The 23,365-nt window shown below is 49.2% G+C and overlaps 2 protein-coding genes across 3 annotated transcripts in view; one reads left to right on the top strand and one right to left on the bottom strand.

Moving 5' to 3' along the window:
• The window catches only part of DPRX (divergent-paired related homeobox), a 51,787-nt gene extending 31,033 nt beyond the window's left edge, over positions 1-20,754 (bottom strand). Inside the window, exons 1-2 of one of the 2 annotated variants that reach the window (XM_054465772.2) lie at positions 20,685-20,754; positions 14,319-15,361 (exon numbers count right to left, since the gene is read on the bottom strand). The gene's annotated coding sequence lies outside the window, so the exon portion shown is untranslated. Of the gene's footprint in view, positions 1-14,318; positions 15,362-17,221; positions 17,362-20,684 lie in introns of those variants that run through there. The other variant, XM_054465770.2, reaches the window with a different exon arrangement.
• On the top strand, positions 6,116-21,690 carry LOC129021106 (cationic amino acid transporter 3-like). Its single transcript, XM_063657396.1, is given in 15 exon segments — positions 6,116-6,182; positions 10,750-11,058; positions 11,094-11,190; positions 11,407-11,514; positions 11,517-11,555; positions 12,957-13,114; positions 14,271-14,290; positions 14,349-14,461; positions 15,084-15,306; positions 15,470-15,609; positions 17,245-17,347; positions 18,498-18,694; positions 19,807-20,009; positions 20,634-20,742; positions 21,575-21,690. Coding segments are annotated over 15 exon segments (1,965 nt in total). The 5' UTR covers positions 6,116-6,152.
• Positions 21,691-23,365: the final 1,675 nt, after the last annotated feature.

Below are 23,365 nucleotides of genomic sequence, written 5' to 3'. Positions count from 1 at the left end.
GTGCAGTGGCATGATCTTGGCTCATTGCGACCTCTGCCTCCTGGATTCAAACGATTCTCCTACCTCAGCCTCCTGAGTAGCTGGGATTACAGGCACTTGCCACCACGCCTGGCTAATTTTGTATTTTTAGTAGAGACGGGGTTTCTTCATGCTGGTCAGGCTGGCCTCGATCTCCTGAGCTCATGATCCGCCTGCCTTGGCCTCCCAAAGTGCTGGGATTATAGGCGTGAGCCACCGTGCCCGACCTTTTTTTTTTAAATGGAGTCTTGCTCTGTCGCCAGGCTGGAGTGCAGTGGCGCAATCTCGGCTCACTGCAACCTCTGCCTCCCAGGTTCAAGTGATACCCTTGCCTCAGCCTCCCGAGCAGCTGGGATTACAGGTGTGCACCACCACGCCCAGCTAATTTTTTGTATTTTAGTAGAGACAGAGTTTCACCATGTCGGCCAGGATGGTCTCGATCTCCTGAGCTCATGATCTGCCTGCCTTGGCCTCCCAAAGTGCTGGGATTACAGGCGTGAGCCACCACGCCTGGCAAGGTTGTTTTTTCTATTTGGTGAAAAATAATCTTGGTACTTTCATAGTTTGATAGGAAATGCATTGAATCTGTAGATTACTTTGGGCCCTACGGTCATTTTAATGGTATTATTAATTCTTCTAATCCATGAGCATGAAATTATCCTTTCATTTCTTTGTGTCCTTTTAAAGTTATTTCACCAGGGTTTTCTAGTTTTTCTTGTAGAGGTCTTTTTCCTCCTTGGTTAAATTTTATTTCTAGGTATTTTATTTTTTGTAGGCACGGTAGACGGGATTGACTTGTTGATTTCTCAGCTAGCTCATTATTGGTGTATAGAACTGCTACTAATTTTTATATATACATTTTTTTTTTTTTTTTTTTTTTTTTGAAATGGAGTCACATTTTTGTCATCCAGGCTGGGGTATAATGGCATGATCTCCACTCACTGCAACCTCCGCTTCCCGGGTTCAAACAATTCTCCTGTCTCAGCCTCCTGAGTAGCTGGGATTACAGGTGCCCACCACCACGCCCGGCTAATTTTTTGTATTTTTAGTAGAGACGGGGTTTCGTCTTGTTGGTCAGGCTGGTCTCGAACTCCTGACCTCAGGTGATCCACCCGCCTTGGCCTCCCAAAGTGCTGGGATTACAGGCATGAACCACCGTACCTGGCCCGATTTTTGTTTTTGTTTTTTGTTTTGTTTTGTTTTTGAGACAGAGTCTTGCTCTGTCACCCAGGCTGGAGTGCAGTGGTGCGATATCAGCTCACTGCAACCTCTGCCTCCCAGGTTCAAGCAATTATCTGCCTCAGCCTCCCGAGTAGCTGGGATTACAGGCGCCTGCCACCATGCCCGGCTAATTTTTTTTTTTTTTTTTTTTTTTTTTTTGAGGTGGAGTCTCACTCTGTCACCCAGGCTGGAGTGCAATGGCACTATCTCGGCTCACTGCAAGCTCTGCCTCGCGGGTTCATGCCATTCTCTTGCCTCAGCCTCTCGAGTAGCTGGGACTACAGGCGCCCGCCACCATGCCTGGCTAATTTTTTTGTATTTTTAGTAGAGACAGGGTTTCACCGTGTTAGCCAGGATGGTCTCGATCTCCTGACCTCGTGATCCGCCCGCCTCGGCCTCCCTAATTTTTGTATTTTTGGTAGAGACGGGGTTTCACCATCTTGGCCAGGCTGGTCTTGAACTCCTGACCTTGTGATCCACCCGCCTCGGCCTCCCAAAGTGCTGGGATTACAGGTGTGAGCCACTGCGTCCGGCCTTGAACTTTGTCAATGGCTTTTCTGGGTCTTTTGAGCTGAAAACATGGTTTTTGTCCTTCATTCTTCTTTTTGTTTTTGTTGTTTTTACTTTATTAGACACAAGGTCTTGCTGTGTTGCCCAGGCTGGTCTTGAACTCCTGGGCTCAAGTGATCCTCCTCTCTTGGCCTCCCAAAGTTCTGAGATTACAGGTGTGAGCCACCACACACAGCCTGTCCTTCATTCTTTTGATGCGATATATCAGATTTATTAATTTGCCTATGTTGAGCCATCCTTGCATTGCTATGATACATGGCTAATTGTTTTCTCTATTCCTAAGTGATCTCAGACAGGAATGGAGAACTTGTTCAGAAAAAAAAAAAATTAGAATGGATAAATCCCAATTTAAAAGATCTTAAACATGTGCATGAACATGTTCAAAGAACCTAAGATAGTAAACAAGCTAAAAATGACAATAAACTTTTTGATTCTCCAGATGAGACAACTGAATCCCAAAGTAAAAACAAGAGCAAAAATATAGAGATTATTTCTATAAATTAACTAAACGTTACAAAAAATTTATCAATTTTATTGGCCAGGAACTATGGCTCATGCCTGTAGTCATAGCACTTTGGGAGTCCAAGGCTGGTGGATCACTTGAGAGCAGGAGTTCAAGACCAGCCTGGCCAACATGGTGAAATCCTGTCTCCACTAAAAATACAAAAATTAGCCAGGCATGGTGGCGTGTGCCACCTAGAGACTACATACCTACAAATCCTGGAAGGTTGATTGCAGGGTTCTTTTTTCTTTCTTTCTTTTTTTTTTTTTTTGAGACAGAGTCTTGCTCTGTCACCTAGGTTGGAGTGCAGTGGCGCAATCTTGGCTCACTGTAACCTCCACCTCCCAGGTTGAGGTGATTCTCCTGCCTCAGCCTCCTGAGTAACTGGGATTACAGGTGTGCGCCACCACACCCAGCTAATTTTTGTATTTTTAGTGGAGATGGTGTTTCACTTTTTTGGTCAGGCTGGTCTTGAACTCCTGACCTTGTGATCTGCCTGCCTCAGCCTTCCAAAGTGCTGGGATTACAGGAGTAAGCCACCGAACCCAGCCCTGGGTTCTTTTTCTATTTGGGACTCAGGTTCTGCTTCCCCTTCCCATGTTTTGCCTTCTATGAACAGTAGTGCTTCTTACCTATGTTGCACCTCTCTGCCTGTATGCTCAGCTCTCTTGGCAAACAGAGCTCTTTATAGGATGGGACCAAGTTTCACTCACCTTTATCTTCTTAGGTCTTTATGCACAGGGCTGCATGTGCGTAGGATGCTTATTAAATGCCTTTTTTTTTTTTCTTTGAGATGGAGTCTTGCTCTGCCGCCCGGGCTGGAGTGCAATGGTGAAATCTTGGCTCATTGCAACCTCCGCCTCCCAGGTTCAAGCAATTCTCCTGACTTAGCCTCCAGAACAGCTGTGATTACAGGTGCCTGCGACCACGCCTGGCTAATTTTTTTTTTTAACTAGAGATAGGATTTCACCATGTTGGCCATGCTGGCTTCTAACTTCTGACTTCAAGTGATCTGCCCGCCTTGGCTTCCCAAAGTGCTGGGGTTATAGGCACGAGCTGCCACTCCCGGCCTGTTAAATGTTTTTCTTGTGTGAATTTACAAATATCAGCAATCTTTAGCTCCCCCTTTTCCAGTTTGTGACTAGCTTGGATTGGGGGTCCCTGACACTTGAGTGTCTGGGTAGACTGTGGAAAGCTGATGTGGGTAAGACTAAGAGAGAGTAGGAGTGTGAGTGGGATCCCGTGTTACGGGATCAACCCCTACTTCATAGGGTCCTTAATGATCAGTGGATTCAAACACTTAAAAAAACCTTAGAACATGACACAGCAATGCCACTTCTGGGTATATACCTCCACAGATTGAAAGCAGGGTATTGAAGGCCGGGCATGGTGGCTCACGCCTGTAATACCAGCACTTCGGGAGGCCGAGGCGGGCGGATCACGAGGTCAGGAGATTGAGACCATCTTGGATAACATGGTGAAACCCCGTCTCTACTAAAAATACAAAAAATTAGCCGGGCGTGGTGGCGGGCGCCTATAGTCCCAGCTACTCGGGAGGCTGAGGCAGGAGAATGGCATGAACCCAGGAGGCGGAGCTTGCAGTGAGCTGAGATCACGCCACCGCACTCCAGCCTGGGTGACAGAGTGAGACTCCGTCTCAAAAAAACAGAAAGCAGGGTATTGAAAGTCACTTGGATACCCATGTTGATAGCAGCATTATTTAATAGTCCCAAAATGAAGGCAACCCAGATGTCCATCCGTGGATGAACTGATAAGGAAAATGTGGCATGTACAGACAATGGAATATCATTCAACCTTAAAAGGGAAGGCAATTCTGACATATGCTACCACATGGATGAGCTCTGAGGGCATCGCGCTAAGTGAAATAAGCCAGTCACAAAAGGACAAATATTGTATGATTCTACTTATATGAAGAGCCTAGAGTTGTCAAATTCATACAGACAGAGTTGAACGGTGGTTGCCGGGGCTGCAGAGAGAGGAGAAAAGGGAGTCAGTGAGTAGAGTTTTAGTTTTGCCAGATGAAACCAGCTTGGGAGGTGGATGGTGGTGATGGTTGTACAACAATGTGAATGTACTCAATGCCACCAAACGCTACATGTAAAAATGGTTAAAATGACCAGGCGCGGTGGCTCACGCCTGTAATCCCAGCACTTTGGGAGGCCGAGGTGGGTGGATCACCTGAGGTCAGAAGTTTGAGACCAGCCTGACCAACATGGTGAAACCCCGTCTCTACTGAAAATACAAAATTAGCCGGGCGTGGTGGCACGTGCCTGTAGTCCCAGCTACTCAGGAGGCTGTGGCAGGAGAATCGCTTGGACCCGGGAGGCGGAGGTTGCGGTGAGCGGAGATCATACCATTGCACTCTAAGCCTGGGCAACAAGAGTGAAACTCCATCTCAAGAAAAAAAGGTTAAAATGGCCTGGCATAGTGGATCAAGCCTGTAATCCCAGAACTTTGGGAGGCCAAGGTGGGAGGGTCATTTGAGCCCAGGAGGTTTGAGGCTGCACTGAGCTATGATCACGCTGCTGCACTTCAGCCTGGGCAACAGAGTGAGACTCTGTCTCAAAACAGCAACAACACGTGTATAACATAAAATTTACTCTCTTAACCTTTTTCTTTCTTGCCTGCTTTTTATTTTTATATATTTTTAAACAGGGTCTCACTCTGTCACCCAGACTGGAGTGCAGGGGCTCTCATATGGGTCACTGCAGCCTTGAGCTCCAACTCCTGGGCTCAAGTGATGCTCCTGGCTCAGCCTCCTGAGTAGCTGGGAGTACAGGTGTGCCATCACCGTGCCCGGCTAATTTTTTCTCTAAATTTTTTTGTAGAGACAGGGGTCTCACTGTGTTGCTGAGGCTGGTCTTGAACTCCTGGGCTCAAGCGATTCTCTCACTTGGGGCTTTCAAAGTGCTGGGATTATAGGTATGAGACACTGTACACAGAACACTGGCCCTGTTCTGTGTATTTTTATCACAATTAAAAAAACATCTTAGGCTGGGCGGTGGCTCATGCCTGTAATCCCAGCATTTTGGGAGGCCGAGGCGGGCAGAACACCTGAGGTCAGGAGTTCGAAAACAGCCTGGCCAACATGGTGAAACCCTGTCTCTACCAAAAATACAAAAATTAGCTGGGTGTGGTGGCGGGCGCCTGTAATCCCAGATACTCGGGAGACTGAGGCAGGAAAATCGCTTGAACCTAGAGGCTGAGATCGTGTCACTGCACCCCTGCCTGGGCAACAAGAGCGAAACTCCGTCTCAAAAGATAAAATAATAATAATATAAGTAAATAAATAAATAAATAGAATCTTAGAATCACCCCTTGTTGGGAACTACAGAAATGTCAAAGTCAGCTGGGCGTGGTGGCTCACGCCTGTAATCCCAGCACTTTGGGAGGGCAAGGTGAGAGGACTGCTGGTGGCCAGAAAGCTTGAGATCAGCCTGGGCAACATATAAAGACCCTATCTCTACAAAAAGTACAAAAATTATCTGTGTGTGGTGGCGCACCTGTGGTCCCAGCTACTCCAGAGGCTGAGGTGGTGAGGTGGGAAGATTGCTTGAGCCCAGAAGGTGGAGGCTGCAATGAACCGTGTTTGCACCACTGCACTCCCAGCCTGGTCGACAGAGAGACCCTGTCTCCCCCTGCCAAAAAAAAAAAAAAAAAAAAAAGGGTAACGTCTGATTGCATCACTACAGATACGCCCACCCGGCCGGTCCTGTCAGTCCCACCCTACCGGCGCGGGACTGAACAGGGTCTCAGCGTTTCCCGCTGCCATTTTAAAGATCCCGCAGCTCCAGCTCACGTCTGCTTGCAGTGAGCCTCGATGCTTCGGATCCAGGGCTCTTCGGTCGTCGTAAGTAGTCTGGTAAAAGTCTTGGGTGTCCCCCTCTTCTGTCGACCGCGGGCCGCACGATTCGGAGTCCCGGAAGGAGGCCTCTGCAATGCGCGCGCGCTGTTGCATCAGCCTGGCCCCCTGGGCTGACTGCGGAGATACACTTTTTTTTTTTTTTTAAATTATTATTATACTTTAAGTTTTAGGGTACATGTGCACCATGTGCAGGTTTGTTACATATGTATACATGTGCCATGCTGGTGCGCTGCACCCATTAACTCGTCATTTAGCATTAGGTATATCTCCTAATGCTATCCCTCCCCCCTCCCCCCACCCAACAGTCCCCAGTGTGTGATGTTCCCCTTCCTGTGTCCATGTGTTCTCATTGTTCAATTCCCACCTATGAGTGAGAACATGTGGTGTTTGGTTTTTTGTCCTTGTGATAGTTTACTGAGAATGATGATTTCCAGTTTCATCCATGTCCCTACAAAGGACATGAACTCATCATTTTTTATGGCTGCATAGTATTCCATGGTGTATATGTGCCACATTTTCTTAATCCAGTCTATCATTGTTGGACATTTGGGTTGGTTCCAAGTCTTTGCTATTGTGAATAGTGCTGCAATAAACATACGTGTGCATGTGTCTTTATAGCAGCATGATTTATAGTCCTTTGGGTATATACCCAGTAATGGGATGGCTGGGTCAAATGGAATTTCTAGTTCTAGATCCCTGAGGAATCGCCACACTGACTTCCACAATGGTTGAACTAGTTTACAGTCCCACTAACAGTGTAAAAGTGTTCCTATTTCTCCACATCCTCTCCAGCACCTGTTGTTTCCTGACTTTTTAATGATCGCCATTCTAGGAGATACCCATTTTTTCAGACGAGAGTCCAAGGAGCTTGGAGCTGTGGATGTGAGCAGGGATTGGGCTGGGCTTGGATGCGTGTCCAGAGACTGAGACTCGGTTCCTGGGTTCAGCCGTACACAGGGGGGTCTGCTGGATGCGAGAGTGATTTCAGCCTTCTATCAGTGATTTCTTTACTGCCACCCAGAAATTCTATGAGGCCGACAGTATTATCGGCAACATTTAAAAAATTGTGGTAGAAAACCCGTAATATAAAATTATAGGCTGAGGCAGGAGAATTGCTTGAACCCGGGAGGCAGAGGTTGCAGTGACCTGAGATGGTGCTACTGCACTCCGGCCTGGGCAGCAGAGGAGTCTCCGTCTAAAAAATAAAAATAAAAATAAAAAATTACCACCGTATCCATTTTTCTTTATTATTTGTTTATTTTTATTCTTTTTTGAGAGAAGGTCTTGCCTAAGCTGACCACAAACTCCTGGGCCCTATCCATCCTCCTGCTTCAGGCTCCTGAATAGCTGGGAGTACAGGGTCGTCACTGTGCCTGGCTTAGCCATTTTGACTTTATATTTTCTTTGTTTATTTATTTTTTGAGAGAAGGCCTTGCCCTACTGCCTATGCTGGAGTGCAGTGGTGCTATCGCTACCCAGTGCAGCCTCCACCCCCTTGGTTCAAGAAATCCTCTTGCCTCAGCCTTCCCAGTCGCTGGAACTACAGGCATGCATCACCAGGCCCGGCTAATTTTAAAAACTTTTTTTTGTAGAGACAGGGTCTCACTATGTTGCTCAGGCTGGTATCAAACTCCTGATCTCAAGCGATCCACCCACCTCAGCCTCCCACAGTGCTGGGATTACTGGCATGAGTCACTGCACGCAGTCTGCGACTATTGTTTTCAGAGCAGTTTTAAGTTTGCAGCAAAATCCAGAACTTTTTCATGTTGCAAAACTGAAAACTATGTCCATTAAACAACTCTCTGTTCCATCCCTCTCCGCCAGCCCTTGGTAGCCAGCTTTGCGTCTCTGAGTTTCACCACTACCAGAGTCCTCAAGCAAGTAGAGTAGGATGTGTCTTTTTGTGACTTGCTTTTCTTCCTTTCCTTTCCCTCTTTCTTTCTTTTCTTTTCTCTTCTTTCTTTCTTTCTCTCTCTCTCACCCTGCCTCCCTCTCTTTTCTCCTTCCTTCCTTCCTTTTTTCTTTCTCTCCTTCCTTCCTCTTTCTTTCTTTTCTTTTTTTTTTTTTTTTGAGATGGAGTCTTGCTCTGTTGCCCAGGCTGGAGTGTAGTGGCACGATCTCTCAGCTCAATGCAACCTCTGCCTCCCAGGTTCAAGCGATTCTCCTGTCTCAGCCTCCCAAGTACCTGGGATTGCAGCCGCCCACCACCACACTCGGCTCATTTTTGTATTTTTAGTAGAGATGGAGTTTCACCATGATGGCCAGGCTGGTCTCAAACTGCTGGCTCCAGGTGATCCACCCACCTCAGCCTCCCAAAGTGCTGGGATTACAGGCGTGAGCCACTGCACCTGGCCTCTTTCTTTCTTTTTCTTTCTCTCCTTTCTTTCTTTCGCTCCTTCCTTCCTTCCTCCCTCCCTTTTTTTCTTCCTTTCCTTCTTTTCTCTCTCTCCTTCCTTTCTCTTTTCTTTCTCTCCTTCCTTCCTTTTTTCTTTCTCTCCTTCCTTCCTTTCTCTCTCTCTTTCTTTCTTTCTCTTTCTTTCTCTCTCTCTCTTCCCCCTCCCCTCCCCTTCCCTTGCCTCTTCTCCTCTCTTCTCTTCTCTGTGTTTTTTCTTTCTTTCTTTTTTTCTTTTTTCTTTTTCTTTGAGACAGAATCTCACTCTGTCACCCAGGCTGTAGTGCAGTGGCGTGGTCTCAGCTCACCACAACCTCCACCTCCCGGGTTCAAGCAATTCTCCTGTCTCAGCCTCCTGAGTAGCTGGAATTACAGCCATGCGCCACCATGCCCGGCTAATTTTTGCATTTTTAGTAGAGACAGGGTTTTATCATGTTGGTCAGACTGGTTTCCATCTCGTGATCTCATGATTGGCCCACCTCCACCTCCCAAAGTTCTGGGATTACAGGCATGAGCCACCGTGTCCAGCCCCGTTTTTCTCTTTTCTTATTGAGACAGAGACTAGCTCTGTTGCCCAGGCTGGAGTACACTGGTGTGATCAGAGCTCATTGCAGCCTCCAACTCTAGGGCTTAAGCGATCCTACCACCTCAACCTCCTCAGTAGTTACGACTACAGGCATGCACTACAACCCTCAGCTAATTAAAAAATTTTTTTGGCTGGGTGCGGTGGCTCCCGCCTGCAATCCCAGCAATTTGGGAGGCTGAGGCGGGAGCCTCGATTGAGGCCACAAGTTAGAGACCAGCCTAGGCAACATAGTGAGACCCCGCCTGTACAAAAAATTATAAAATAAAAAATGAGCTGGGCGTGGTGACACACACCCGTAGTCCGACTTGCTCGGGAGGCTAAAGCGGGGAGATTGCTTGAGCCTGGGAGGTTGAGGCTGCAGTGAGCTATGATCAAGCCACTGCACTCCAACTTGGGCAACAGAGCAAGATCCTGTCTCAAAAAAAAAAAAAAAAAAACAGTCTAACTACTCAAATGACATTATTAACTCAAATTATTATTATTATTATTATTATTTGAGACAGAGTTTTACTCTTATTGCCCAGGATGGAGTGCAATGGCATGATCTCAGCTCACTGCAACCTTTGTCTCCCAGGTTCAAGCAATTCTCCTGCCTCAGCATCCCAAGTAGCTGAGATTACAGGCACCTACCACCACGCCCGGCTAATTTTTGTATGTTTAGTAGAGACAGGGTTTCACCATATTGGTCAGGCTGGTCTCAAACTCCTGACCTCAAGTGATCCACCCGCCTCGGCCTCCCAAAGTGCTGGGATTACAGGCGTGAGCCACGGCACCCAGCCAATTAACTCCAATTATAGTAATTACACAGCTCCTGTGTCCTATGTGCTGGCACCATACTGGAAGCTTTTGTTTGCATCTCTTTAAATAAGAAACCATTCCAAAGCTGGGCGCGGTGGCTCACGCCTGTAATCCCAGCACTTTGAGGCTGAGGCAGGCGAATCACAAGGTCAGGAGTTCGAGACCAGCCTGGCCAACATGGTGAAACCCCATCTCTACTAAAAACAGAAAGCATTAGCCAGGCCTAGTGGCGGGCGCCTGTAATCTCAGCTACTCAGCAGGCTGAGGCAGAAGAATAGCTTGAACCTGGGATGCGGAGGTTGCAGTGAGCCCAGATCTCTCCACTGCACTCCAGCCTGGGCAACAGAATGAAACTCCGTCTCAAAAACAAAAACAAAAAGAAACAAACAAAAAGAAACCATTCCAGTAACTTTTTTTTTTTTTTCCTTGAGATGGGGGTCTCGCTATGTTGCCCAGGCTGGTGTCGAACTCCTTGGCTCAAGCAATCCTCCCCCCTCGGGCTCCCAAAGTGCTGGGATTTACAGGCGTGAGCCACCCAGCATGAGCCACCCCGCCCGGCCATGTAACTTTGAAAAGTATTAAAGTTCCCGTTTACATTTGAAGGCCCCAAGGCTCAGAGATGGAAGATTTGCCCAGAATGTTCTTTTACTACCTGCTGTTCCCAGAACTGCGCTGTTCAGAGGAGCCGGTCCTAATCTGACTCCCAGGGCCGAGGCGGTACAGATACTCTTCGTGGCTTTCTGTCTTAGTGGCCTTCTGTCTTGTGTTCTCTGCAGATCTTAGCACCCTCCTCAACTCCATCTAAGATGGTCTGGCAGAATATTCGCCAACTTGGTCGGAAGTTGATGCGCAGGTGGCCCCTGCAGCTGGGCCAGGAGGGCTCTAAGCATCGCTTGTCTCGTTGTCTGAAGACCCTGGATCTGGTGGCCTTGGGTGTGGGCAGCACCCTGGGAGCGGGCGTGTATGTCCTGGCCGGAGAAGTGGCCAAAGAGAAAGCTGGACCGGCCATCGTCATCTGCTTCTTGGTGGCGGTGCTGACTTCTGTGTTGTCTGGACTCTGCTATGCAGAGGGGCCTGGGAGCCATGCCCCTGTTTTTAGTAGAGACGGGTTTTAGTAGAGCCATGCTCCAGTTCCGCCCATCTCTACACTTAGGTCACAGTGAGTGAACTGGTGGCTTTCATCACCAGCTGGAACCTCTTACTCTCCTACGTCATTGGTGAGATGATGGGGCACGAGGGGAGGTATGGAAAAAATACAAAAATTAGTCAAGCGTGGTGGCAAGCACCTGTAATCCCAGCTACTTGGGAGGCTGAGACAGGAGAATCGCTTGAACCCGGGAGGTGGAGGTTGCAGTGAGCTGAGATTGCGCACGGCACGTGGTCAGGGTTCAGCGTATGTTCGTAAATGCACGTTCCTCCTTCTGCCGCTGCAGGTGCCGCCAGCGTGGCCAAGGCCTGGAGCTTTGCGTTTGACAGCCTGATCGGGAAGCACATCTCCCATGCCCTGCAGGGCACTTCTCTGCACCTGCCTCAAGTCCTGGCCAAGACTTTTTTGCACTGGGCCTGGTGTTGGTCCTCACTGGTGAGGCGGGGATCAGAGATAAGATGGGGTGAGTGGGGCATGGTGGAGGAAGGGGGGTGGGAAAGGCTTGGAGGAGGAGGCAACGGTGGGGGTATTAGAAAACCGGAAGGAAGGACCTATGATGGGAATCACAGGCAGGTAAGACTGGAACCACTGTTTCCACATGGTGGCATTGTTAACATCCTGGGGCAGGTAATTCTTTGTCCTGGGGGCTGCCCTGTGCATTATAAGGCATTGAGCAGCATCCCTGGCCTCTACCTATGGGATGCCAGTAGTACCCACCCCCAAATTAGGACAATCGGAAGCTGAGAACCACTGACTTAGACACATTTCTTCCTCTCTTCTTACAACAGTTTTGTTTTTGTGTGTTTTTTTTTAAGGCAGGGTCTCTCTCTTTCCCAGGCTGGAATGCAGTGACACAATCATGGCTCACTGCAGCCTCAGACTCCTGGGCTCACGTGAGCTCAAGTGATCCTCCCATCTCAGCCTCCCAGGTAGCTGGGACTCCACACTAAAATCAATCATTTTATTTCATTTTTTATTTTTAGTTTAGTTTTTAGTTTTCTTTTTTTTTTTTGAGATGGAGTCTTGCTCTGTTGCCCAGGCTGGAGTGCAGTGGTGCAGTCTCAGCTCGCTGCAACCCCCGCCTCCTGGGTTCAAGTGATTCTCGTGTCTCAGCCTCCCGAGTAGCTGGCACTATAGGCATGTGCCACCAAGCCCAGCTGATTTTTTGTATTATTAGTAGAGAAGCGGTTTCACCGTGTTAGCCAGGATGGTCTCGATCTCCTGACCTCGTGATCTGCCCGCCTCGGCCTCCCAAAGTGCTAGGATTAGAGGCATAAGCCACCGCGCCTGGCCTGAAATGAACCTTTTTTTTTTTTTCTTTTTTTGAGACAGAGTCTCACGCTGTCGCCCAGGCTGGAGTGCAGTGGCGTGATCTCGGCTCACTGCAACCTCTGCCTCCCGGGTTCACACCATTCTCCTGCCTCAGCCTCCCAAACAGCTGGGATTACAGGCGCCCACCACCATGCCTGGCTAATTTTTTTTATTTTTTATTTTTAGTAGATACAGGGTTTCACCATGTTAGCCAGGATGGTCTCAATCTCCTGACCTCGTGATACGCCCGCCTCAGCCTCCCAGAGTGCTGGGATTATAGGCGTGAGCCACTGCACCTGGCCTGAAATGAACCATTTTAAAGCATGCAGTTCAGTGGCATTTAGTACATTCACAGCATTGTGCAGCTGCCACTTCCATCTAATTGGGAAACGTTTTTGTCACCCCTGCGGGAAACCGTGCACCCTTTAGGCAGTCGTTCCCCATTCCCTTTGGCCCCTGGCAACCACGGATCTGCGTTCTGTCTCTGTGGGTTTATATATTCTGGATATTCCATGTTTCCCACAGGACTGCTGGCTCTGGGAGCTCGGGAGTGAGCCTGGGTTTCCAAAGTCTTCACAGGTGTGAACCTTTTGGTTCTGAGCTGCCTCATCGTCTCCGGCTTCATCAAGGGAGATCTGCACAACTGGCAGCTCACAGACGCCGACTACAAACGGGCCGAGCTGGTGGGGGGGGGGGGGGAGGTCCAACGACACCCACAGGTGAGGGCACGGTTTTTAAAAAATTTTTTTAAATTAATTAATTTTTATTTATTTATTTATTTTTTTGAGACGGAGTCTCACTCTGTTGCCCAGGCTGGAGTGCAGTGGCGCGATCTCGGCTCACTGCAACCTCTGCCTCCCGGGTTCAAGCGATTCTCCTGCCTCAGCCTCCGAGTAGCTAGGATTACAGGCACCTGCCACCATGCTCGGCTAATTTTTGTATTTTTAATAGAGATGGGGTTTTACCATCTTGGCCAGGCTGGTCTCGAACTCCTGACCTCAAGTGATCTGCCCACCTCCGCCTCCTAAAGTGCTAGGATTTCAGGTGTGAGCCACTGTGCCTGGCCTGTTTTTTTATTTTAAAATTTATTTTTATTTTTATTTTTTGAGATGGAGTCTCGCTCTGTCGCCCAGGCTAAAGTTCAGTAGCACAATCTCAGCTCACTGCAACCTCTACCTCCTGGGTTCAAGCGATTCTCCTGCTTCAGCCACCTGGGATTACAGGTACCTGCCACCACACCCGGCCAATATATATATATATATATATATATATATATATATTTGGTGGAGATGGGGTTTCACCATGTTGGCCAGGCTGGTCTCAAACTCCTGACCTCAGGTGATCTGCCCACCTTGGCCTCTCAAAGTGCTGGGATTACAGGTGTGAACCACTCACTGCTCCCAGCCTAAAACTTATTTTTATTTTTTGAAACAGGGTCTTGCTCTGTCCCTCAGGCTGGAGTGCAGTAGCACGATCATGGCTCACTGCAGCCTCTGCCTCCCAGGCTCAAGCAATCATCTAGAGTAGCTAGGACTACAGGTGTGCACCACCACACCTAGATAAGTTTTTAATTTTTTGTAGAGATGGGGTTTTGCCATGTTGCTCAGGCTGGTCTCAACCTCTGGGCTCAAGTGATCCACCTGACTGAGCCTCCCAAAGTGCTGGGATTATAGGCGTGAGCCATTGCAACTGGCCAGAGTTGCCCTCTTGGACACGGGAGTGGGGCCTGGGGTGCAGAACCTGGACTATTGTGGGAATAGGGGGAATGTGGGCTGACAGAGCCAGATGATGGGGAGTGGGGATGGCAGTAGGGGCCCAGGGCTTGTGGAATTAACTGAGCAGTTGGAGTTAACTGAGTCGTCCCAGAAAGATGGCTGCATACCTTACCAATGTTTCTTGTTCCTTCTGTCCCCGTAGCTTGGGCTCCCCGGGCTCTGGAGGGTTTGTGCCTTTTGACTTTGGCGGGATTCTCCACGGAGCAGCCACGTGTTTCTTTGCGTTTGTGGGTTTTGATGGCGTCGCCACCACAGGTAGCACGGTCATTCTGTCTCATTGGGGATTTGGGCACAGTTTGGGCGGCCGCTGGGCACCGGTTTCATTGAAGGCTTCCCTGCTCTCGGATGGTGAAGAGGGAAGAAGGTTTCGCACCCTCGCTTCCGTGCGTTTTCCTGGCCCAGTGCATATACCTGTCCTTCAGGAGAAGAAGCCCTCCATCCTCACCGCTCCATCCCCGTCCCGCAGGAGAAGAAGCCCTCCACCCTCACCACTCCATCCCTATCCTGCAGGAGAAGCCCTCTACCCTCACCGCCCAGTGCATATACCTGTCCCACAGGAGAAGAAGCCCTCCACCCTCACCGCTCCATCCCTGTCCCGCAGGAGAAGAAGCCCTCTACCCTCACCACTCCATCCCTGTCCCGCAGGAGAAGAAGCCCTCCACCCTCACCGCTCCATCCCTGTCCCGCAGGAGAAGAAGCCCTCTACCCTCACCGCCCAGTGCATATACCTGTCCCACAGGAGAAGAAGCCCTCCACCCTCACCACTCCATCCCTGTCCCGCAGGAGAAGAAGCCCTCTACCCTCACCGCCCGGTGCATATACCTGTCCCACAGGAGAAGAAGCCCTCCACCCTCCCCCCTCCATCCCTGTCCCGCAGGAGAAGAAGCCCTCCACCCTCACCACTCCATCCCCTTGGGCACCGTGACCTCGATCTTCATCTGCTTCTTGGCCTATTTTGGTGTCTCAGCAGCGCTCACCCTCATGGTGCCCTACTACCTGATATGTCCCGAGAACCCCTTGCCGGAGGCTTTCGTCCACATTGGATGGGCCCCCATCAGATATGCTGTGGCCATCGGCACCCTCTGTGCCCTGTCTTCCAGGTCAGTGCTGGACGCTCTCGCCCTATCTGCTGTCTGGTTCTCGGGTATCCTGGGCCTTGGTAAAGGGAGGAGACGTTTCACCTATGGAGGCGATGGAGCAGAAGCCCTGGTCCCTCTTGCTTCCTGAGTCCCCATGCGTGTTCCTGTTTTCTCTTGCATGCAGCCTCCTGGGTGCCATGTTCCCCACGCCTCGTGTGCTCTACTTAATGGCTGAGGAAGGGCTCCTTTTCCGCGGACTCGCCCGGATCCACGCCCGCACCAGCACCCCTGTGGTGGCCACTGTCATTGCTGGGACCGTTGCAGGTAAAGGCCCAGAATCCAGGCTTTCATCCATTTTCTATGAGTTAGTTCCTCATCCTCCCCCACAGCCCATCCATTTTTGCTTTTATTATTATTCATTAATTTTTTAAAAAGTTGGCTATTACAAAAGTTTATTTAATAAAAAGTTTAACAGGAAAATGGGACTGGGCTCAGTGGCTCATGCTTATAACACCAGCATTTTGGGAGGCTGAGGTGGGAGGATCGCTTGATCCCAGGAGTTCAAGACCACCCTGGGCAACATAGGGAGACTTCCATCTCAACAAAAATTTAAAAAAAAGTTAGCTGGGCATGCTGGAACGTGCCTGTAGTCCCAGCTACTGGGGAGGCTCAGGTGGAAGGATTGCTTTAGCCCAGGAGGTTGAGGCTTCAGTGAGCTGAGGTCACACCACTGCACTCCAGCCTGGATGACAAAGCAAGACCCTGTCTCAATAAAATAAAATAAAATAAAGTAAAATAAAATAAAATAAATATATAAAATAAAGAAAATGGGATGGGGTGCAGTGCCTGATGCCTGTAACCCCCATAATTTGGGAGGCCAAAGCAGAATCACTTGAGCCCAGGAGTTTGAGACCAGCTTGGGCAATATAGCCAGACCCTGAGATTATTTTTTTGTCTCTGCAAAAAAATTTTTAACAATTAGCTGGCTGTGGGAGGCGGAGCTTGCTGTGAGCTGAGATCGCGCCACTGCACTCCAGCCTGGGCAACAGCGAGACTCCGTCTCAAAAAACAAAAAATTAGCTGGGTGTGGTGGTACACCTGTAGTCCCAGCTACTTGGGAGGCTGAGGTGGAAGGATGGCTTGAGTGCAGCAGGTTAGGGCTGCAGTGAGGTATGATGATTCCCGTTTAAAAAAAAAAATTTAAAGAAAATGTACATAATCTGACTTTTGTTGTTGTTGAGACAGGATCTCACTCTCACCCATGCCAGTGTACAGTGGCACCACACCCAGCTAATATTCAAATTTTGTAGAGGTGGGGGTCTCACTGTGTTGCCCAGGCTGATGTGGAACCTTTGGGCTCAAGCAGTCCGCCCGCCTCGGCCTCCCTAAGTGCTGAGATTATAGGCATGAGCCCCCCAACCTGGCCACATTCCTATTATTAATTAACACAATAATTGTACATATTCGTGGGGTACAGTGTGATATTTCCATACATGTATACAAGATGTAATGATTAAATCAAGGTAATACCATAACCCATCACAATCAATTCAAGGAAATGATTATTTCCTTGCATTGGGAACACCAAAAACCTATTTTTCCAGCTCTTTTTTTTTTTTTTGGAGACACAGTCTCGCTCTGTAGCCCAGGCTGTAGTGCAGTGGCACGATCTCAGCTTACTGCAACCTCTGCCTCCCAGGCCCACACGATTCTCCTGCCTCCGCCTCTGGAGTAGTTGGGATTACAGGCATGTGCTACCATGCCCAGCTAATTTTTGTATTTTTAGTAGAGATGAGGTTTCAATATGTTGGCCAGGGTGGTCTTGAACTCCTGACCTCAGGTGATCCGCCCGCCTTAGCCTTCCAAAGTGCTTTTCCATCTCTTATAAGTTGTTAACGACAGTCACCCTCTAGTGCTGTAGAACATTGGAACTTACCCTGTTTTGTGCCCTGACTGTAGCAATCATGGCTTTCCTGTTTGAGCTCGGTGACCTTGTGAACCTCTCGTCCATTGGGACCATGCTTGCTTACTCCTTGGTGGCCTTTTCTGTTCTTGTCCTCAGGTGAGACTGGGGTCCTAGACACGTAAGGATTGACGGGGTTCCCAGCCCCCTTCTGCCTGCCTCCTGGCCGCTCGGTGCATTGCTACACATACAGGAGTGGGAGGAGTACAGTAGCCCCTGCTTATCCACGGGGGACACGTTCCAAGACCCCCAGCACATGCCCGAAACCGCGGATAGTACCAGTCCCTATATATGATCATTTTCCCATCCATAACTCAGATGCCTAAAGTGACTTAACACGGCCGGTAGCGTTCACAGCATGGACACACCGGACAAAAGGATGATTTACATCCTGGGCGTGGGGAGCGTGGAATGCCGCTACTTGAAGCCGCACACAATTGAAAATTTACGAATTACGGCGGGGCGCAGTGGCTCATGCCTATAATCCCAGAACTTTGGGAGGCCGAGACAGGTGGCTCACTTGAGGTCAGGAGTTTGAGACCAGCCTGGCCAACATGGTGAAACCTGGTATCTCCTAAAAATACAAAAATTAGCCGGGCGTGGTGGTGGCCTCCTGTAATCCCAGCTACTCAGGAGCCCGAGGCAGGAGATTGCTTGAACCTGGGAGGCGGAGGTGGTTGCAGTGAGCTGAGATTGTGCCACTGCAATCCAGCCTGGGTGACAGAGTGAGACTCCGTCTCAAAAAAAAAAAAAAAAAAGAAAAGAAAACTTATGAATTACTGCTGGACTTTTCCATTTACTATTTTTGGACTGTAGTGGATACGGGTAGATGAAACCTCAGATACGTGGGAGCTACCGTGGGCGTATTAGGCTCTCTGATGTTGGATGAACAGGGACCTGGGTCCCTGGGTTAATGTTGCCCTACTCTCTCTCTCGTTTTTTTTTGAGACCGAGTCTGGCTCTGTCGCCCAGGCTGGAGTGCAGTGGCGCAATCTCGGCTCACTGCAAGCTCCTCTTCCTGGGTTCACGCCATTCTCCTGCCTCAGCCTCCCGAGTAGCTGGGACTATAGGCACCCACTGCCACGCCCGGCTAATTTTTTGTTTAGTAGAGACGGGGTTTCACCGTGTTAGCCAGGATGGTCTTGATCTCCTGACCTCGTGATCCACCCACCTCGGCCTCCTAAAGTGCTGGGATTACAGGCGTGAGCCACCGCGCCTGGCCAATGTTGCCCTACTCTCTCTAATTCAGGTACCAGCCAGATCAGAATTTCAGCAAGAATGAGAAGCCGAAGGAGGAAGTAGTTGAGATGAATTCTGTACCCAAAGCAAAATCCCCAGAATGTGTTCCTGAAGCGTCCAGCACTCTGGCGAGTCTGTGGAGCCCTGTGAGCACCATCCCCACCCCGAGATCAGGCCGCATCGTCTGTGGATGTGCCTTTGTGCTTGGTGAGCAGTGGCGTTTCTCTGTGGGCTGTTTTGAACCTGATAGCATGCGGCAGGGGGCCGGGTAGGGAGTGTGTGGCTTTGGTAGCTGAGAGGAGTCGTGAAGATATGGTGGCCCTTCTTAGTAGGGGCACTTTTGGCCGGGCACAGTGGCTTACACATGGAATCCCAGCACTTTGGGGGGCAGAGGTGGGACGACTGCTTGAGGCTGGGCAGTTGAGGCTTCAGTGAGTCAAGATCACACCACTGGACTGTAGTCTGGGCCATGGGGTGAGATCCCATCTCAAAAAACAAACAAAAAGCCATATATATATATGCACACATACATACATATACACACACATATATATAAAATAAAAAGTTTAGGCTGGGTGTGGTGGCTCGCTTTGGAAGGCTGAGGCAAGTGGATCACTTGAGGTAAGGAGTTGAGACCAGCCTGGCCAACATGGTGAAACACCATCTCTACTGAAAATACAAAAAATTAGGTCAGGCACGGTGGCTCACGCCTGTAATCCCAGCACTTTGGGAGGCCGAGGGGGGCGGATCACAAGGTCAGGAGTTCGAGACCAGCCTGGCCAACATGGCAAAACCCCATCTCTACTAAAAATACAAAAATTAGCTGGGCGTGGTGGCAGACGCCTGTAATCCCAGCTACTTGGGAGGTTGAGGAAGGAGAATTGTTTGAACCGGAGAGGCCGAGTTTGCAGTGAGCCGAGATCACGCCACTGCACTTCAGCCTGGGCAGCAGAGAAAGACTTTGTCTCAAAAAAAAAATACAAAAAATTAGGTGGGTGTGGTGGCAGGTACCTGTAATCCCAGCTACTTGGGAGGCTGAGGCAGGAGAATCACTTGAACCAGGAGGCGGAGGTTGCAGTGAGCCAAGATTGTGCCATTGCACTCCATCCTGGGCAACAAGAATGAAACTGCATCTCAAAAAAAAAAATTATTTGGGTGTGCTGACACATGCCTGTAGTCCCTAATGGGGAGGCTGGGACACACACACACGCACACACACACACACACACACACACACATATATATATATATATATATATATATATATGGTTTGGGGGATACGATGTGGCCCGAGATCTTCACTTATTTAGCTTCTGAAGCTGAACCTGTTCTCCCCAACCTTGATCCTTTTCCACTTGTCCTGCTGTCCATGCTATGCCTGGTATTGGCCCATTGGCCCAAACGCCTGTTCTCTGGAGAGCTGATCTACATTGCAGCGGCTGTGTTGCTGCTGGTGCTCATTGTGGGATTCACTTTCACCATCTGGAGACAGCCCCAGAGCAACACTCCTCTTTATTTCAAGGTAAGGTGGCCTTATGTTCCCACACCACCCTCCTGAGTCAGTGGACTCTACATGCCTCAAGCTCTAAATACTCTACGGGACCAGGGGAAAAAAGGGCAGTTGCTAAAAACCAATGGACTGTTCATGGACACCCCCTCCAGCCCCCACATATCAGTACTTCCCAAAACCTCTCTATTCCAGAACACTCAATGGGATACCCACTCAGAACAGGCATTGAGCCAGGTGAGGTGGCTCACACCTGTAATCCCAGCACTTTGGGAGGCCGAGGCGGGTGGATCACTTGAAGCCAGGAGTTCGGGACCAGCCTGACCAACATGGTGAAATCCTGGTTCTACTAAAAATACAAAAATTAGCCGGGCATGCTGGTGCGTGCCTGTAATCCCAGCTACTCAGGAGGCTGAGGCAGCAGAATTGCTTGAACCCAGGAGGCGGATGTTGCATTCAGCCGAGATCACGCCACTGCACTCCAGCCTGGGTGACAGAGCAAGACTATCTCAAAAAAAAAAACAGAATAGGCATTGAATATGCAACTGGAGCAGAGCTGTGGCCTTCCTGCCCCTCGAAGGGGATAAGGGTCCCTTGCAGATGTTCGTGGTGTGCTCAGGGTTCACTCTTTGCCTACAGGTCCCCCTGTTGCCTGTCCTTCAGTTGGTCAGCGTCTCTGTGCGTGTTTACCTGATGATGCAGATGACCACTGAGACCTCGGCCCAATTTGGAGTCTGGATGTTGATTGGTGAGTGGCTTCCTGGAAAAAAAGAGGCCTCTTGGGTGTCTGAGCCCAACACTCTTCCTGTGACCTTTCCCTATAGCTGTCTCAGGCTGACAGTGTGGGCTGTGCCTGTAGTCTCAGCTACTCAGGAGATGAAGGCAGGAGCATCGCTTGAGACCAGGAACTCCAGACCAGCCTGGGCAACATGATGAGACTCCATCTCTACCAAAATAAAAAACTGGCCGCACGCAGTGGCTCGCACCTATAATCCCAGCACTTCAGGGGGCCAAGGCAGGTGGATCACCTAAGATCAGGAGTTCAAGAACAGCCTGGCCAACATGATGAAACCCCATCTCTACTAAAAATACAAAAAAGTAGCCGGGCGCGGTGGCGGGCGCTTGTAATCCCACCTACTCAGGAGGCTGAGGCATGAGAATTGCTTGAACCCAGGAGGCGGAGGTTGCAGTGAGCCGAGATCATGCCATTACACTCCAGCCCAGGTGACAGGAGCCGAGATTGTGCCACTGCACTCCAGCCTGGGGGACAGAGTGAGATGCTGTCTCAAAAAAAAAAAAAAAAAAAAAAAAAAAAATTAGCCAGGCACAGTGGCACCTGCTTGTAATCACATCTATTCTGAAGGCTGAGGTGGGAGGATCGCTTGAACCCAGGAGGTCGAGGCTGCAGTGAGCCATGATCGTGCCACTGCACTCCAGCCTGGGCAACAGAGTGAAGCTCTATTTCTAAATAAAAGAAACAAGAAAACCTCCAAATAAACAAACCACAGTACAATCGCTACAGGGCATTTATAAGGGAAGGGGTGACTGCATTTCCTTTCATTGTCTCATTTCCCTGCTAGGATTTGCTATGTATTTTGGATATGGGATCCGACACAGCTTGGAGAACGATCAACAGCCACCAGCGTCAAGCTCCCAAACTCCTCATGAAAACATCCCTAGTTCCTTGCTGAATTAGTTTAACCACGGAAAAGGGATGGTCCAGTCCACTGGAGGTGTCCTCTGGATGAAGGGAAAGTATGAAGCTCTGTGGAGCGTGAAGGTGGGATGCACTTAAAGCCCCATGTGCATTGCCAGTGAGCAAATACTTTTTTAAAAACTTTATTTTGTTTTTTGTTTGTTTATTATAGAGGTGAGGACTTGCTCTGTTGCCCAGGCGGAACTTGAACTCCTGGGCTCAAGTGATCCTCCTGCCTCAGTCTTCCAAGCAGCTGGGACTACACGTACCCCATCATGCCCAGCTTAACAAAATAACTTTATTTTATTTTATTTTTTTCTTTTTGAGACAGAGTCTCGCTCTGTTGCCCAGGCTGGAGTGCAGTGGCATGATCTTGGCTCACTGCAACCTCTGCCTCCCGGGTTCAAGTGATTCCCCTGCATCAGCCTCCAGAGTAGCTGGAATTACAGGCACATGCCACTGTGCCCAGCTAATTTTTGTTTATTAGTAGAGATGAGGTTTCACCATGTTGGCCAGGCTGGTCTTGAACTCCTGACCTCAAGTGATCCACCTGCCTCAGCTTCCCAAAGTGCTCAGATTACAGGCCTGAGCCACCGTGCCCAGCCAAAATAACTTTAAAAACTTACATTTTTAAAAATTGACAAATAAAAATTGTCTGTGTTTATGGTGTACAACTGCATATATTATATGTATTAAAATTGTGTATGTTTACCGTGTACATGAAGCTTGGAAATATGTATACATTGTGGAATTGCCAAGTCAGGTTGATTAATGTATTCATTACCTTACATGCCTTTTTTTTTTTTTTTTTTGAGATGGAGTCTCCCTCTATCGCCCAGGCTGGAGTGCAGTGGTGTGATCTCAGCTCACTGCAACCTCTGCCTCCCAGTTTCAAGCAATTCTCCTGCCTCAGCCTCCTGAGTAGCTGGGATTACAGGTGTACACCATCACACCCGGCTAATTTTTGTGTTTTTAGTAGAGACGGGGTTTCACCATGTTGGTCAGGCTGGTCTTGAATGCCTGACCTCGTGATCTGCCCGCCTCGGCCTCCCAAAGTGCTGGGATTACAGGCGTGAGCCACTGCGCCTAGCCTTACAAACCATTTTTTTTGTGGTAAAAACATTTAAAATGGCCGGGCATGGTGGCTCATGCCTGTAATCCCAGCACTTTGGGAGGCCAAGGCAGGTGGATCATCTGAGGTCAGGAGTTCAAGACCAGTCTGGCCAACGTGGTGAAACCCCGTCTCTCTACTAAAAATACAAAAAATTAGCTGGGGTGCAGTGGCGGGTGCCTGTAATCCCAGCTACTCGGGAGACTGAGGCTTGAACCCAGAGGCAGAGGTTGCAGTGAGCTGAGATTGCGCCATTACACTCTAGCTTGGGCAACAAGAGTGAAACTCATCTCAAGAAAAAAAAAAAGAAAAAAAAATAGCCGGCTGTGGTCTGGAACTCCCGGCCTCAAGTGATCCTCTTGCCTCAGCCTCCCAAGTAGCTGGGAATACAGGCACGCACTACCACACCAGGGTAATTTTTGTATTTATAGTAGAGATGGAGTTTCACCATGTTGCCCAGGCTGGTCTTGAACTCCTGAGCTCAAGCCATCCTCCTGCCTCTGGCCTCTAAAAGTGCTGGGACTCCAGGTGTGAGCCAGCGTGCCCGGCCATCATGTTTACTTT

This window comes from Pongo pygmaeus, chromosome 20 (genome assembly GCF_028885625.2).
Source record: "Pongo pygmaeus isolate AG05252 chromosome 20, NHGRI_mPonPyg2-v2.0_pri, whole genome shotgun sequence".
Classification (NCBI taxonomy): domain Eukaryota; kingdom Metazoa; phylum Chordata; class Mammalia; order Primates; family Hominidae; genus Pongo; species Pongo pygmaeus.
Note: the sequence above shows the minus strand (reverse complement) of the source record. Positions and strands in the feature narration are given on the sequence as shown.